Raw genomic sequence first — 15,322 nt, forward strand, 5'->3', positions numbered from 1 at the left:
GCTAGCATCATTGTTAGCATGTTCAGAAGCTAACATTGCCTAATAAAACCACGTAAAAGAGAGAACGTTGTTTTTCCTAAATGAGTCTAAACTCGTACTGACTTCAAATATAGAAATAAAAAAACAGTAGTTCACAGTTTTTTAACTGCTTCCTGTCGAGGACCAAAAGTACCAGCAGTTACTAAACAACACAAGCTAATCTTCAACAGCGCATTCGCTGACTAACGTTTATGTTAATGTGTTAATGTACAAATGCTAATGTTAATGTGTTAACATAGAAACGCTAACGTTAATGTGCTAATGTCAAAATGCTAGTGCTAACGTTTGCGGTCATGACTCTTGATGCTTACCTTCTGTCTCCTTCCTCTCCAGGTGTGTTGCCAGGGGCAACGGCTGACTGACAATGTCCTTGTGAGAGTGGGCGGGGCTACCTGGCCCTGAGGTAGTAAGGAGGAGGAGGAGTCTCAGCCCTCAGCCCCTCCCCCCCGCCCCCCTCCTGTGACGGCCCTAACGGACAGACGCACAAACGGGCGTGGCTCTCCCCTCCCTCCTCCTCTTCCTCCTTCCCTCTCCTCCCCGTTCTTCCCCCCTCCTCCTCCCCCTGTCTCCTCCTCTCCCCCCTCCCCCGTCTCCCCCCTCGTCCCCTGCCACCATGCTGTGGTCGCGCTGCTGGTGGAGAGCCTGAGGAAGCAGACTCTGGAAGGCGACCCTGCTCAGCCAGGGGACTTCTACCTGGTGAGTCTCACCTGCAGCCTCACCTGCAGCCTCACCTGCTCACAGCCGGTTCTTACACTTCCTCCTGAAAACCCGCTGTAGACAGTGAATCTGACTAACCTGAGTTTTCATGAGATACTCGTTGAAGTGATGAAATTCTTGATCTGATGAATGAAATTTTATCTGGACGAATGTACGAAGATCCTCTATAGAGAAGACGTCTCACTCTGATGGAACTACAGAAACACAACAAAGACTTGTTTGTACAGCAGCAACGTTTCTTTGACCTCATAAACAATATTTGGTGGCGTACAGATACTGAATGATCAGTAATCAGTGACATGACGAGCTGCTTCCTGAGCGTTTCGAGTCCATCGCCGTGTTTCACGTTCACTCAGGTTTTGACGGTTTTGTCGTGTTTGGTGAAACGCTGCGCTGCGACTCCAGCAGGCTGAAGCTAGAAACAGCTGTCAGCTAGCACTGCCATGAGTTTATTTAGTAAAAGTACTAAAGTCTCTTTGTGAGACTGTTTAAACTCACTAACTCAAACTAAGCCTGTCCTTCATCTGTCTTCTTGCCTTTCAGTCCCTGCTGGACCCGAAAACCCTCGCAGAGTGCTGGCCCCCTGATGGCTTGATGCCTGGTGAGTGGTCCTCACAGGACGATTACCTGAACCTTCATAGAGTACTCCAGTAATGTAGTACTCTCATTGAGAGGTCAGCTGATCTGTCTCATGTAGAGACGAAGACAGCCGAGACACATTTTATTCACTGTGTGTGTGTGTGTGTGTGTGTGTGTGTGTGTGTGTGTGTGTGTGTGTGTGTGTGTGTGTGTGTGTGTGTGTGTGTGTGTGTGTGTGTGTGTGTGTCCGTCCGTCCTCTCAGAGAGCAGCTACTGGCAGCTCTGCCCTCCCTCTAAGTCCGGCCTGCAGGGGGGGTTACTGAGCTCTAGTTTCCCCCCCGGCCCCGTGCCCCTGGTCCCCCCAGATGCTCACCTCCAGGAAGGGGGCGACCCCCTGGACGGCGCCCCGTCTCAGCCGCAGCAGCACCGGCCCCTGGCGCCCAGCACCTCAGCGTCCGAGCTGTCTCTCCCCGGTGCGCCGCTGGCCCCTCCTGGCCCCGGGCCCCCTCCTCCTCCTCCCCCGCCCCCTAAACGCCACTGCCGCTCGCTGTCGGTGCCCGAGGACCTGTCGCGCTGCCGCTACACCTGGCGGCCCAGCGCCTCCCGGGTCTGGACTCCTGTCAGTCGTCAGCAGTGCCACGGCGGAGCAGGGGGAGGGGTCACGGGTGGCGGGGCGGGGGTGGGAGGAGGGGGTATAGGGGCAGGTGCGGCGGTGGGAGGAGCCTGCCCTCTCCGTGCTCCCAGCTCCTCTCTGAACTCGTCGCTGCACTCCTCCTCCAGCCCCACCTTCTTCAGCCTTGCGCTGTCTCCGGATTCGCCGCTGCCATGGAGCTTCCCGTGGGACCCCAGTGAGGCGGCAGCGGGGGGAGGAGCCTGCTGCTGCTTTTTCCCCTCCCCGTCCTCCTGCTCCTCCTCGCCCTCCCCCCTCCATCCGCCTCCCCCTCCTCAGAGGCGTTTCTCCCTCTCTCCCGTGCTCATCAGAGACTCGACGGCCTCCACGTTCCTGCCTCCGCCTCCCGTGCCGACCCAGGCGCCGCCGCCTCCGCCGGGCTGCTCCGCCATAGCCGGAGCGGCCCGGGGGGGCCCAGTGCCCGCCTCGCCCTCCTCGGCCTGCAGCACGCCGTCGTCTCTGCGCCGCAGCCTGCCGCCACAGCTGCCGCGCTGCCACTCGCAGCCCTGCGACCTGCTGCTGCTCAAACCCGGTCTGAAGAGACGCCGCGACCCCGACAGACCCTGCGCTCGTCCAGTCCTCGACTTCACCAAGATGACGCAGGTACAGCACAGGTGTTTGTTCAGCCATGTTTAACTGTGTCCTTACAAATGGACGTCTGAGGGATGTTACGTCACTCTTTTGTTGTGGCGTGAACTGTAGATGGAGGGCAGGAAGTGATTTTCTGCTCTGCAGGCTCTATAACACACACCACAGGAGCTCTGTCAGGTACCTGAAGTTGTTCATGAGATGAGAAATGCAAGAAATTGACCAGAAAAGATGTAAAAAATGTGTAAACGTCTGCGGCCGAGTCGTCACATCAGCTGTGGTGGCAGATTTAAAACTGAGAGACCTTTCCTTCATCTCGTCCACTGCAGCGCTCACTTCCTGCCCTCCATCAGAAGTCACCGTCACATGACTGCAAACAGCCCGTCAGTGATGAGAACACACACACACACACACATGCACGCACACACACGCACGCACGCACACGCCAGCGGTTGGCTTCAGCTGCTCTGATGAGTTCTGGTTTTCTTGTCGTCCCGCAGACGCGCAGCATCGACCCGCAGTGTCTGGAGCGCGGCGGCAGGCTGGCCTGCGGCGGAGACGTCTGCATGGGCATGGAGGCCTTCATGGGCGACTTCAGGCGCTCCTGCTCGCCGGCCGAGTGCCTGGGCAGGACCAGCATCGGGCCGCTGAGCGAGAGCGACGAGGAGTGCCGTGAGGACGACGACGACGGGGAGGAGGAAGCGGAGGAGCGCGAGGCGGCCCAGCAGGCGGTGTTTGAGAGGGATTGTACAGAGCTCGACTTGAACTTAATAGAAGAAAACTGACGCATTTGTAAATGGAAGGCTGTTCTCTGTTTCAGTTTTTTAAGTTAGTTTTATTTTGAATTGATCCGAACCCCCCCCCCACCCCACACCACCCCACCCCCCTTCCTGGACCACCATCGTCTCAATGCTCCGCGCCTCCTTGCCGCCAATCAGCAAGGCTCTCAGGAACAACACCTTCTCTCATTGGATGAGCTGGGGTAAACGAAGCCGATCGATGACGACAGTGATGATCTGACTGCCGCCGGCGAAGACTCGGCGCTGTGGCTTCAGGCGGAGTCCTCCTCTGGGCTGGAAAGCGAGGACCTCCTCCAGTAAGTCTGGTCGCCTGCGATGAGAGGAAACCTCCACAGTTTGAGTCGCAGTCGGCCGAGAGTCCTCCTGCACCTGAGCTTCGCTTACCTCTGACACATGAGGCTGCTAGCTTCAGGCTAACACGCCAGCGCGCCGCTGCTCAGGTATCTGAAGTCCAGTTGCAGAGTTTTCCCTCTTCTGTGGCCGGACTCAAACTGTCCAGGTGCTTCTCGGCGTCCAGGTGTCTTCCAACACACAGCTGTCGAGTCTCTGTAACGCTGCAGTCTGACGAGGCCGCCGCCGCCGCCGCGCAGCTTCAGCCTGAAACGCCATCACCAACAGCACAGACCCCAGATCTGCTCTTTGACCTGCAGCCTGCGTTTAAAGGCTCGGTTCACCCAAAACACACAAACGGAAAAACCACGTCAACAAACCGTTTTCATCGTAGATGATCGTAGACTCGATCCTGCCTGACGTTTCAGAGACTGGATTTGGATTCTGATTGGCTCATTTTTAATTAAATATATGTAATAACATGGAGGCGTCACACGATATTCACCAGACGACCATTAACTTAAATCAGCAACACACTCACACACACACACACAGCGTGGTGATGCGTTCAGGCTCTTGCTGTGTTGAGGTGTGGTCTCATCAGGCTTCGCTGAGGGCAGGTAGCCAGTGATGCTGTTGTTCACCTGAGTGTTCACACATTCCCGTCACACACACCTGTCACTGGAACACAGCACACACACTCGCGCTCATTCACTGTGTGTGTGTGTGTGTGTGTGTATTTAACCTCTTCGACCCGCCTGGTGGTCATGTGACTTGAGTCCAGATGCAGTTCATCCACACTGACCCTGAAGCTGTGCAGAGACGTCAGCTGACTTTTACTTTATTGAATTCTGCAAACAAAGTTCAGTCAAGATCGTAGAAACACGTTGTTGTGATTCAGAGCGCTGCAGTCAAAGGTCAAATCAGACATTTCCGTTGGTCTCGTGTTCATGTGAGGAAGGACACGGCCTCCTCCTCATCCTCCACACACGGACCTGACGCTTGGCGTTTAAGTCACGTGTCATGTATGTTATTATTTATTCAGTGTCGGGTTCAGAGGGTCTGTACGGTCACTGCGTCACGTGACCGATTACCGCCGTAAAGTCTCGCGGTGATGTGTTCGTGTTCCTGTGGAGACCGTCCGTCCCCGCGATGATTGGTCAGATGAAAGCTTGAGCTGACGTCAGAACACTTTTATTTATTTATCTACGATCCCGTCGAATCACATCGAATCCTCCTGCAGCGACATGAAAACGGCTTCGTGAGCTCGAGCTGCTTGAAGTCGTCGTTTTGCTCCTTGTTTTGTGAGTGCTGACGCCTCAGTTTCACTCAGATTCAGATTCAGTCAGCTTCAGCGTGACAGAACAGGAATGAAGCAGTACTTTAAAATATGAACGTGTTTTTCTACACGCTGAAACACTGAAAGTGAATGTGATGACTGAATCGGTCGATGAGATGATGAATCTGCCGACGTTCACGTCCTCTGAGTCATTGAACGCTCCGTCAGACCGCCGTCTGTATCTGATCCCACGTGCAGAGCGATGCGCTCACTGGGCGGAGGAATCTGACCTCAGTCTGGATGAAGATGCACGGAGCGTCGGGAACGTGTGGTCGTCTGAAACGCTCGCAGGTTTTCGTCGTTTTGAAGTCCGCGAAAAGATGAGAAACGGCACATTTGAGGTCTGAACCTTCACGGCCATGTTGCATAAGTGACCACACGGCTTGTTTGGGCCTCTTAAAACTCCACATTCCTGCCAATGGTTTCGATCCTCCATGGGGTCTCAGACTCATGACTCGTTTCCAGGCAGACATTTTGTTTCCCATCATTCTGTGGAAATCGGCGTGCGGTGAGATAATCCCTCACAGTCAGTGTTTCAGACTTCTGATGGTTGTCACGCGATCATTCAGCTGAAAAGAAACTCGTCAGTGATTCTCTGACGTCCTCCTGACGATTCGATGGTCCGCTGCAGAAGAAGTGATGATGATGATGATGATGATGATGATGATGATGTTAGAAACTCAAACCTAGAAGACAATCAACAAGTAAACAGGAACATGATGAAAAGATGACGTGTGATTGGTCATTTCAGCTCAGACGACTGTCAGACCTCAGATGTTGAAATGTCCCTGAATGCAACACAACAGGAAAAAGTCACCGTTCAGTAAATGTTTGACTAAAAAATAAAGGTGTTTAAATGTTGACTGTGATGGATTATTGTCATTTCACTGCTCAGCCATCAGAGATGAGCTAAAACACAACAGCAGCGACTTCACATCGCTGTGTTAGCGAGCGTTTAAAACGTTTACGTTTGTGTGTGTTTCTTCTTCTTCTGTCACTTTTGACACGTCACATCGACGGGGTAAAAACGTCTGAATATCTGAACTGAAAACGTCCTGCCGCTGACTCTAAGACCACATGTTCCTCAGAGCGTGATGTTCGGATGGACATCAGTCTCATGTTTATTTGTGTTCAGTGGAAGCTTGACTCAGGACGTGGTTAGCCTAGCCTAGCTTAGCCAAAAGACTGGAATGAGCAGCTGAGCTGTTCACATCAACTGATGACATGTAGTTCAGAGTCAGAGACACGGAGAGTTTCTGATGGTCATATGTCCCACTTGGTGACCGGAACTATAGACGTGTCCATTAAATGTCTGCAGAATCAGAAGCAGCTTTATTGGCCTTCACACCACAAATCAATCCAATATCTATATCATAGAATAGAACAGATATGTGATAAAACCATGTCAGGTTATTTCATCGCCCTCGGTGGCGTGTTGCGCAGCGCCGTCACGGCGAGATTGAGCTTTAGACGCGTTAGTAGGTGTGTTTGTGACCAGCTGTTTCCCCTGCTCCCAGTCTTTATGCTAAGCTAGGCTAACCACAACCTGACTCCAACTCTGCACAAATGAGACTGAAGTTCTTGTGACTCACAGGGAAACACACACACACACACACACACACACACACACACACACACACACACACACACACACACACACAGAGTGTTCCTGTAACACACATAATCCTCGCTGTCCCCATTACACACATGAACACGCGTCCGCCCGCTGTCCTGATTTGTGGGTTTGTTTGTTTTTCGCTCATTGACACCCGACATAAGCCTTAACGGAACATATTCTATTATTCTGTAAATCAAAGCGTTAAAAAGAAAAAAAGGAAAAGACAAAACTAATGGAGAAGAAGAGGAAACGTGTACTGTAGCTGTTCAATTTTTAGTCCCTCTGTTCATTAATTTCTGCTGTTTTTTCTTAATATTTCTAATCTGATGTCTGAGCGTGACGAGGCCGTGAACGCATTGTGTTTGAAAAAATGAAAAGCTTGAGGACGGAGGACGAGCCGGAAACGGACGAGCGGTCGTGTACAAAGTTAGCGGAGAGACTCGGACATCTCTCGTCTTTTAGAAATGTTTTTTATTGTATGTGATTAAAAAAGAACAATGACGACATGGCAATTTGAAAAGCAGTTTGTGAATAAATTAAGTTTATTGAGAATTATTTTACAAAGAAAGGGAAAAACGGTGTCCTGTGTTTATTGTCATCACTCATCGTTCATTTAAAATAAGAGTCTGGGTCTATCGTCACACCACTTCTTATGTCAAGAGATACACCTTTAAGTGTAAGCCCCACCCACAGCCAACATTCCACCCACAGGATTGGATGCTGCCGTCAGTCTCAGATTGATTGACAGGTCTCTTCATGCAGACATTAACAGTAACTGAGCGAATGTTTTCTGATGCTGTTTGAGGTTGTTTACATGAGTAAACAGCTGATCAACAGGATGTTTATTCGTTTAATGCTGCTGTTTGAAAAAGTGTGATGAAGAAAGAAGTGACTTCATGAAAAGGTCAGAAAAATATTCATGAGAAGATGAGAAAGATGTCAGTTTAACTCCTTCATCAGTGATGAAGATTTGTTTTCCTGAACAGACGAATATTTAAAAGAATAAAGAAAACAAGATTAAACATCAAGAAGTTATTGAAGCAGTTTATTAACATGCAGCACAACAATGAGGGGATTATTAAAGTTTGAGATAATACAGCACATCGTTATGTCATTAAAACGAGTCAAAGTAATGAATGATTTCAGATTTTTGACTTTAGTCCTTCAAAGAGTCCTGATCCTCCATCGTTTCACCAAAACGACTCAAACTTCAGTCTGAGACACTAAAAACATCATGAGGCGTTTGTTAAAGTAAAGAGTTAAAAATTAAAGTGCAGCTAAAGAATATGAGCTTCCTGTTCCGTCCATCCGTCCATCAGACGGAGTCAAACCTGGACACTGAAGCAGGACAGAAGAGACGCCTCAGCTCTGCTCAGCAGGGCTCTCCGAGGACGAGCTGCTGCTTCTCTCTGGCTCCCCGCCGGAGGAGGCGACGGCCGGGGCGGAGGCGACGGAGATGGGGACGACCCTCTCCTTCCCATCGTTGGCCGTTCTCTCCCGGGGTGCCTGGATCTGGAGCCGGCCGCCCACCAGCGAACAGGTGACGGTCTCGGGGTCGACGCCGTCCGGCAGGTCGAACTCCTGCCTGAACTCCTGGCAGCTGTAGGAGTACGAGCCCTTCTGGTCCTCCTTCTTCTTCTCCGTCCTGCCGCTCACCCTCAGTTTCCTGCCCACCTGTTTGACTGACAGCTCCTGCGGGGAGAACTCCTTGGTGTCCAGGCTGAGGGCGAAGCTGCCTCCGTCCTTCCCCAGCTCCTGGAAGGCGATGGGCTTGAAGACCCCCGTCAAGGTCGAGGTCTGGTCGATCTCCTCGAAGATCTTCTGGTGCAGCTTCTCCATGAACTCCATGCTCTGCCTCATCTCCTGCATGTGGCGGATCATCTCCTGCTCCATGTGGAAGAAGAGCGGCCGGGTCTCGGGCCACAGGCTGCGGACGGGCCAGTGCAGGTCCGGGAAAGGCCTCATGGTGATGGGGGACGGCTGGAAGACGCTGGGACACAACATGCTGAGGGCGGTGGAGGCGGAGGTCTGCTTCAGCTTCAGTTTGGAGTCTGTCTGTCTGTCTTCCTGATGTCCTCTGTCTGCTGTTTATATACGCACACACACCCTGCCAGAAACTTCCAGCAGCATTCCTGTGTGTGTGTGTGTGTGTGTGTGTGTGTGTGTGTGTGTGTGTGTGTGTGTGTGTGTGTGTGTGTGTGTGTGTGTGTGTGTGTGTGTTCACAGTCTAAATGCAGCCCTGCTGGTATTCCTGCAGCCTGCTGCCACATGCCATCACATCCCAGCTTTGTTCTATTTCTGCTGCAGGACTCTGTCATGGTCTCTATAAAGCAGGTGAACACACACACACACACACACACACACACACACACACACACACACACACACACACACACACACACACACACACACATCATGAGTCACTGTACAAGAAAACAACAAAAAGCTGAGTTTTCTCTCATTTCCCTGGATTAATGGATTTGGATTAATGACTGGACTGTCCCACCCAGTGGTGACCTAGCTTAGCACGGCTAACAGAAATGAACGTCTGTGTTTATGTCTGGTCAGCTTTGTGGTCTTCGTCCTCAGTTGGACATGTCTTTCCTGTCCATTCTTCTGTATGTCAGAGCATCTTAAACCGAATTGAAATTCCCATTCTGTTCACAGCTGATTCAGAATCAGCTGACTGAACAGCTGATTCTTCTCCTCCATGAGCATCAAACCAGCATCATGTGAACGTTTTCCTTCCAGTACGTGATGACATCATCACGTGTCCTGTTTACGTGTCTTGCAGACCTGTCAGCCCTCTTCATTTAGGATTTGGTGATTTCAGGTGTCTAAATGTGAGGGGCGTGACGGTGGTCGGTGTTGACAGGTGCTGATAAATGACGTCAGTGCGTCAGTTCATCACTGAAAATCCTTTCTGACATCGCTTCTATTTATTCCAGTGAAATAACCCGCTAATCCCGCCCCCCCCATTTCAAGCCAATGACATCTGTCTCACATTCATTTTCAGCCAATTAACTGTGACCTGTCACGGGAAGGCGCGACAGTTCATCTACAAACATGGAAGGCATAAAACATGAACAGAGCCAAAGAGACCAGGCACGTAAGGTGAGGATGAGCCAGAAGGATTTAAATAATGAAACTATAATCAATCAATGATTCTGAGTCTTTGTTTGTTGTTGCTTACAGGCCATCTCATATTTCAGCTATTCGTCTTTTCCTCTCAGAGCACGGAAGCGAAAACACGTCATCTAAAGCTGACCATGACCTCTGCTGACGTACTTCCTCTAAAGAGTGACTAGATGACTGTTTGCAGCACCGGGGGATTAGCTCAAATGGTAGAGCGCTCGCTTAGCATGCGAGAGGTAGCGGGATCGATGCCCGCATCCTCCAAACAACTTTTTTTTTTTTTTTTTTTTTAAATAATATAAGTCCACCTGATGTGAAGGTAAATGTTTGACTGAAAGTTGAAAACACACGTGGAGCTCTTACAGGTAACCAAAGCTAGGTACTAATACAAAGTACTAATACCACAGTGCAGAAATACTCTGTTACATGTGGAAGTCCTGCACTGAAACCGTTCCTGAGGTAAATTCAAAGTACTTAGTGCAGAAGAAGTGTCCTGTGTACTTTTACTACAGACAGCCTACCTTAACTGCATAAAGCTGATAATACTGTTGTACTCTAACTTTTCGTTTCAATGCAGGTCTTTTAAGTGTAGCAGAGTATTTCTACACTGTAGTACTGCTACCTTTACTGAAGTAAAGGCAGAGTAAAAGTACTTGTTCCGTACACTTCTTTTTCAGAGGACACAATGTCAACACATTAACTAATGGACTTCGTTTTCTTCAGTTCTGATCTTAAGTACAAATCTGAGGTACTTTTACTTTACTTGACTACTTCATACTTCTACTGCATCACCCGTCCGAAGGGAATGTTGTACTTTTTAGTTTTATCTGACCGCTGCAGTTACTTAGAAATTATCCGTTTGTAAAATATGACACGTGACTGGAGTTTAAACTACAGCAGTACAGAAAATACTTGCACCTCAAGCAGCTCCTCAAAGTACTTTTACTTCTGATACTTCAGTGATTCTTTGCCGTCAGTCAGTTCTGAGCTGCAGGGCGGGACTGGACCGCCCTCGACCAGCAGTCCGACAGGAAAGCACCCAAATAAGGCAGAGGAAGTGATGACGCCCTGGACCAGCTCCATGTGACGTCCCTCAGAGCCTTAAAAAAACGGATCGGGGCTGTGACGTGTCTCCGGGGTTTCCGGCCATGGCGGCTGGCCGCTCTCCCCGCGTGCCGTTACCGGCTGCATTCCGGCCGACAGCCACCGAGCCGGACTGAAGTCTGGAGTCTACCGGATCGTTCACGCTCCAAAACCGCAGCACAAAGAACGCAGACAGCAACAGAGCATCCGCGCGCAGCCCGGCCCGCACGCTCACCGCTCTGCCCAAATATGGGCTTCCCTCCTGCCATATTTGGGAATGTACGTCACGCAGGAGTCTTTATAAAGCCGGGAATCCTCATTGAGGGAACCTGACAGAGCTCAAGTTCAAGTTGTCATCCACACGTGAAAACACCAACCGGAAACAAACACTTTCCCGATGACTTCACCCACAAAGACCCGAAAATAATCCTGTCAGACATCTCAGCCCGGGACGCCGGACCCCGGACCTGAAGACCCTCCAGCATTGGCTTCCTCCGAGCATCAGCGCCCCCAGCAGCAGCGTCAGCCCGGCCAGAGCGCCTCACCGCGGGATTCAGGAGCGGACAGCGGCTCAGCCCCCGCGCAGGACCAGCCCGGTGCTCAGGAGCTCCGGGAGTCGCCGAGCTCCACGCCCTGCGCCGCTTCTCGCTCTGCTTCCTCCAGAGAGATGGCAGCGACCAAAGCGGAGCTGCTCCTGCCCGCCCTGCAGATCTCCGACCCCCTGGCCTGCTTCCCGCCGCCTCCCTCCCCGCTGGACGGGTACTCGAAGCTGGAGGAGCTGCAGATGCTGCTGCAGAACGCCGCGGCGGGAGGCTCGCTGCTGGCCGCGTCGGCAGCAGAGGGAGCCGGGCTGCTGAGCGGAGAGCCCGCGGAGTACGGAGGTGAGGAGCGGGAGCGGTGCTTGGGGAACAGGCGACCCACGTCAGTGTTTCCACACAAAGTGAAATATTCACTTCAGTGAGTGAATGAATACCTGATGGCTGTTTGTTCTGCTGATTTCATGACTGAAGGTTTGATGAAGTGAAATAAAATCCGTGTTTTTATTCTGGGATGTTTCACTGATAAATGAACTGATCCAACGCGCAGCAGAAGTCTAAAGTTTCAGGTGAACAGAGAGCAGCTCGTGCTCCTGTTACTCTTCATCCTGAACAAACTGAATATTTCTGTCAGTTTCAAAACGAATCAGCATCTCCTCAGATAATCTTTGCTGATAGTCAGCTGACTCACTGCAGCCAATCAGATCAGAGCAAACTTCCCTCTCAGGTGCTCCAGGTGTGGTCGATCAGGTAATCAGCTGCTTCCTGTTGGAGTGACTTGTGTCTGACCTCCTCTTCTTCTTCTTCTCTCTTTCTCTCGCAGACTCTCTGTCGGACCTCCCGGACCTGCAGGGTCTCCCCCCCCTCACCCCCCGCCTCCCCTCTCTGGCCTACAGCGGCCGCTTCACCTTTGAACCTTCGAGCACCGTCTCCAGTGGCGGCGGCCTGTGGGCGGAGCCTCTCCTTAGCTTGTTCACGGGGTTGGTCAGCATGGCGGCTCCTCCCCCTGCAACCTGCAGCCTCTCCTCTTCATCATCAGTGACATCATCAGTGACATCATCACCATCGTTGTCCCAGACAAACTTCAGCTGTGGCTGCGGTGACGTCACCTCAGTCTTCTCTGCGACGCCGACATACACCACCGCCGCTGGCTCTGACCTGCCCCCCCCCACCTCCAACTCCCAGCCAGCCCCCCAGGCCTTCCAACCTCAGGGCCCCCCTCCAGCCTACCCGACCTCCACCTCCCGACTGGGCCTCCAGCCGCCCTCCCTGGTGGTGCCGATGCTCCCGGACTACGTCCTGTCGCAGCAGCTGCAGGATGGCGAGCTAGACCTGATCCAGGACCAGAAACCTGTGCTGTTGCAGGGCCTGAACCCGCCGCCGGCACAGCCTCCGCTCACGCCGCTCTCCACCATCAAAGCCTTCTCCTCGCAGATCCAGACGCAGCCTCAAGGCACAGCCTCTGGCCCCGCCCAACACAGCCAGTTCACCAAATCAGGCCGGAACAGGAAGTCCCCCACAGGCCGACTGTGCAAGACGCCGCCACATGAGCGCCCGTACGCCTGCCCCGCTGACGGCTGTGACCGCCGCTTCTCCCGGTCTGACGAGCTGACGCGCCACGTGCGCGTGCACACGGGCCAGAAGCCATTCCAGTGCCGCATCTGCATGCGCAGCTTCAGCCGCAGCGATCACCTGACCACGCACATCCGCACGCACACCGGCGAGAAGCCGTTCGCCTGCACCGAGTGCGGACGCAAGTTCGCCCGCAGTGACGAGCGCAAGAGGCACGCCAAGATCCACCAGAGGCAGCGGGACCGCAAGGCCGACAGGGACTCCTCCTTCTCTGCTTCCATCCCCATCAGCAAGCCCCCTGCCTACGCCTCCCCTCCCACCTCCTCCCCCTGCTCCTCCTACTCCTCCCCGACTCACAGCGCCTCCTCCCCTGCCACCTCACTATCCTCCTTCTCCTCCCTCAGCATGCAGGCCGCCTCCCCCTGCTTCACCTCCTCTTCCTCACTCTCACATGTCTACACCTCCTCGCCATCCCCCCACCTCTATTCCTCCTCCTGCTCTTCTCCCATGGAGAGTCCTCAGTCGGAGCTTCCCTCCCCCCACAGCTCCAACATCTGCTGACAGACAAGAAGTCCACCTGTGTCACTGTGACCTTTGACCTCAGACTGAAGTGAACTCACATACCTGACCTTCCACATTGAATTTCTGTGTTTGAGATGAGGTCAAAGGTCGAAGGTCAGCGGTCCTGAGGAGAAAAGCCCTCGCTCTGTTTTAGAAACCGCTGCTTCATTTTGAGCCTTTTCAGCCACCGTAGTCGATGCACAAACACCTCTGAATTCAAAATGACGTGCTGGACGTGACCTTTAACCTGCAGCAGCGAATGAAACTTGACTTTAAAAAACTGACAGAGCCAAACTTCATGGAGAAAAGTGGTGAATTTAGGAGGCTTCAGAAGGATTTCATGTGTAAACGAGTGTAAATGTGAGAGCTTTTGGAAGTGGAGTGTGTGTACATAATGTTTTTTTATGCAGTATCATGTATGTACATGAACGTGTACACAGTTTTTACCTACTGCGTAGGTTCTGGGATGTTTGTATGTTTACATGCAGGTCAGTGATTGATTTTCTACTGAACGTGTTTCCTCTTTAAAGCAAAGAGCTGCGAGAATAAAATGTCAAAGTCGTTCTGGTGCTTTTATTCTGTGACCAGTTTGGTGGATTCATACGAGGAGCTTTTACCATCACGTCATCTGTTCATCTGCACGAGGACGCAGTGTGACACAGCTGAAAGCTCCAGAACAAGACAAACTTTAATAACATCACACATTTAATAATAACAGCTGAGTTTAATGCAGACAGAAAAAAGAAATGTTAAACATTTAAACACAAACCAAAACTTCATTTAAATAAAATAGACTGTTGATGCAAATCAGGAACTTTGGCATCAAACAGAAACAGATTTCTGTTTACTGAGAGTTAAACATATAAAGTCATGCAGCTGTGGATGAGCTTTAATCCAACAGAAGAGGAAGAGGAGGAGGAAGAGGAAGAATGTGAGATGGAATAATGAAGCTGCCATAAAGATAAAAGTCAGAGTTTAAGGTGCAGCCTGAAGAATGACAGTTTCACACACACACACACACACACACACACACACACACACACACACACACACACACACACACACACACACACACACACAGGATTTACTGCTGACAGTCCCTCAGAGTACAGAGGGAGTGTGTGTGTGTGTGTGTGTGTGTGTGTGTGTGTGTGTGTGTGTGTGTGTGTGTGTGTGTGTGTGTCAAACAGCCAATGAGATCAGACTTTGTCACTGGCAGCTCAGCCAGCTCTCTGGAGGGAAAACAACACAGCTTCAGCCCAAATATGGTGTTTCCTGTCGCTGCACCGGATGTCCTGATGCTCAAATAGGGAACTTCCTGTTGGCAGGACACCCAGACATGTGTGTGTGTGTGTGTGTGTGCGCGCACACGCACGCACGCATGCGTGATGTGTGACGTAACAAGCAGACAGACAGGGTTGGCAGGTCAGACTGGAGTGTGTGTGTCTGTGTGTAAAAGTACTTCATCTACAGAATACAAAAACTCCAAAGTCTGTCACTCTGAAGTTTCAGTTTCTTTATTCATGAGCCAACATGTGATTCATGTTCATGAATGAGTGAACTGGAAAATCACCATGTCATTTCTCTAATGAAGAAAGAAAGAAAGAAAGAAAGAAAGAAAGAAAGAAAGAAAGAAAGAAAGAAAGAAAGATCTCTGTAAAGTTTTTGCATCATGAAACTGAAACAAGGTGATTCCTGACAGCAGGATATATTTAGAATCTCTTGCTGTGTGTGTGTGTGTGTGTGTGTGTGTGT

General features: G+C 51.3%; 3 protein-coding genes and 1 non-coding gene across 4 annotated transcripts; 3 read left to right on the plus strand and 1 right to left on the minus strand.

Annotated features, from left to right (window-relative positions):
• The first annotated feature begins 453 nt into the window (after window positions 1-453).
• fam53c (family with sequence similarity 53 member C) lies at window positions 454-6,869 on the plus strand. The gene is made up of 4 exons (XM_070982417.1): window positions 454-735; window positions 1,300-1,357; window positions 1,599-2,608; window positions 3,094-6,869. The coding sequence occupies exons 2-4, from the start codon at window positions 1,351-1,353 to the stop codon at window positions 3,376-3,378; spliced, it is 1,302 nt and encodes a 433-aa protein (XP_070838518.1). The 5' UTR covers window positions 454-735; window positions 1,300-1,350; the 3' UTR covers window positions 3,379-6,869.
• Window positions 6,870-7,747: 878 nt separating this feature from the next.
• LOC139344786 (heat shock protein beta-11-like) lies at window positions 7,748-8,855 on the minus strand. Its single transcript, XM_070983168.1, has one exon. The coding sequence runs from the start codon at window positions 8,682-8,684 to the stop codon at window positions 8,043-8,045; it is 642 nt and encodes a 213-aa protein (XP_070839269.1). The 5' UTR covers window positions 8,685-8,855; the 3' UTR covers window positions 7,748-8,042.
• Window positions 8,856-10,006: 1,151 nt separating this feature from the next.
• Window positions 10,007-10,079, plus strand: trnaa-agc (transfer RNA alanine (anticodon AGC)). Its single transcript has one exon. It is a non-coding gene; the product is annotated as a tRNA-Ala (tRNA).
• Window positions 10,080-10,950: 871 nt separating this feature from the next.
• On the plus strand, window positions 10,951-14,130 carry LOC139345256 (early growth response protein 1-like). Its single transcript, XM_070983823.1, has 2 exons — window positions 10,951-11,779; window positions 12,258-14,130. Exons 1-2 carry the CDS (start codon window positions 11,566-11,568, stop codon window positions 13,565-13,567), a joined length of 1,524 nt encoding a protein of 507 aa, XP_070839924.1. The 5' UTR covers window positions 10,951-11,565; the 3' UTR covers window positions 13,568-14,130.
• Window positions 14,131-15,322: the final 1,192 nt, after the last annotated feature.

This window comes from Chaetodon trifascialis, chromosome 16 (assembly GCF_039877785.1).
Source record: "Chaetodon trifascialis isolate fChaTrf1 chromosome 16, fChaTrf1.hap1, whole genome shotgun sequence".
Lineage (NCBI taxonomy): Eukaryota > Metazoa > Chordata > Actinopteri > Chaetodontiformes > Chaetodontidae > Chaetodon > Chaetodon trifascialis.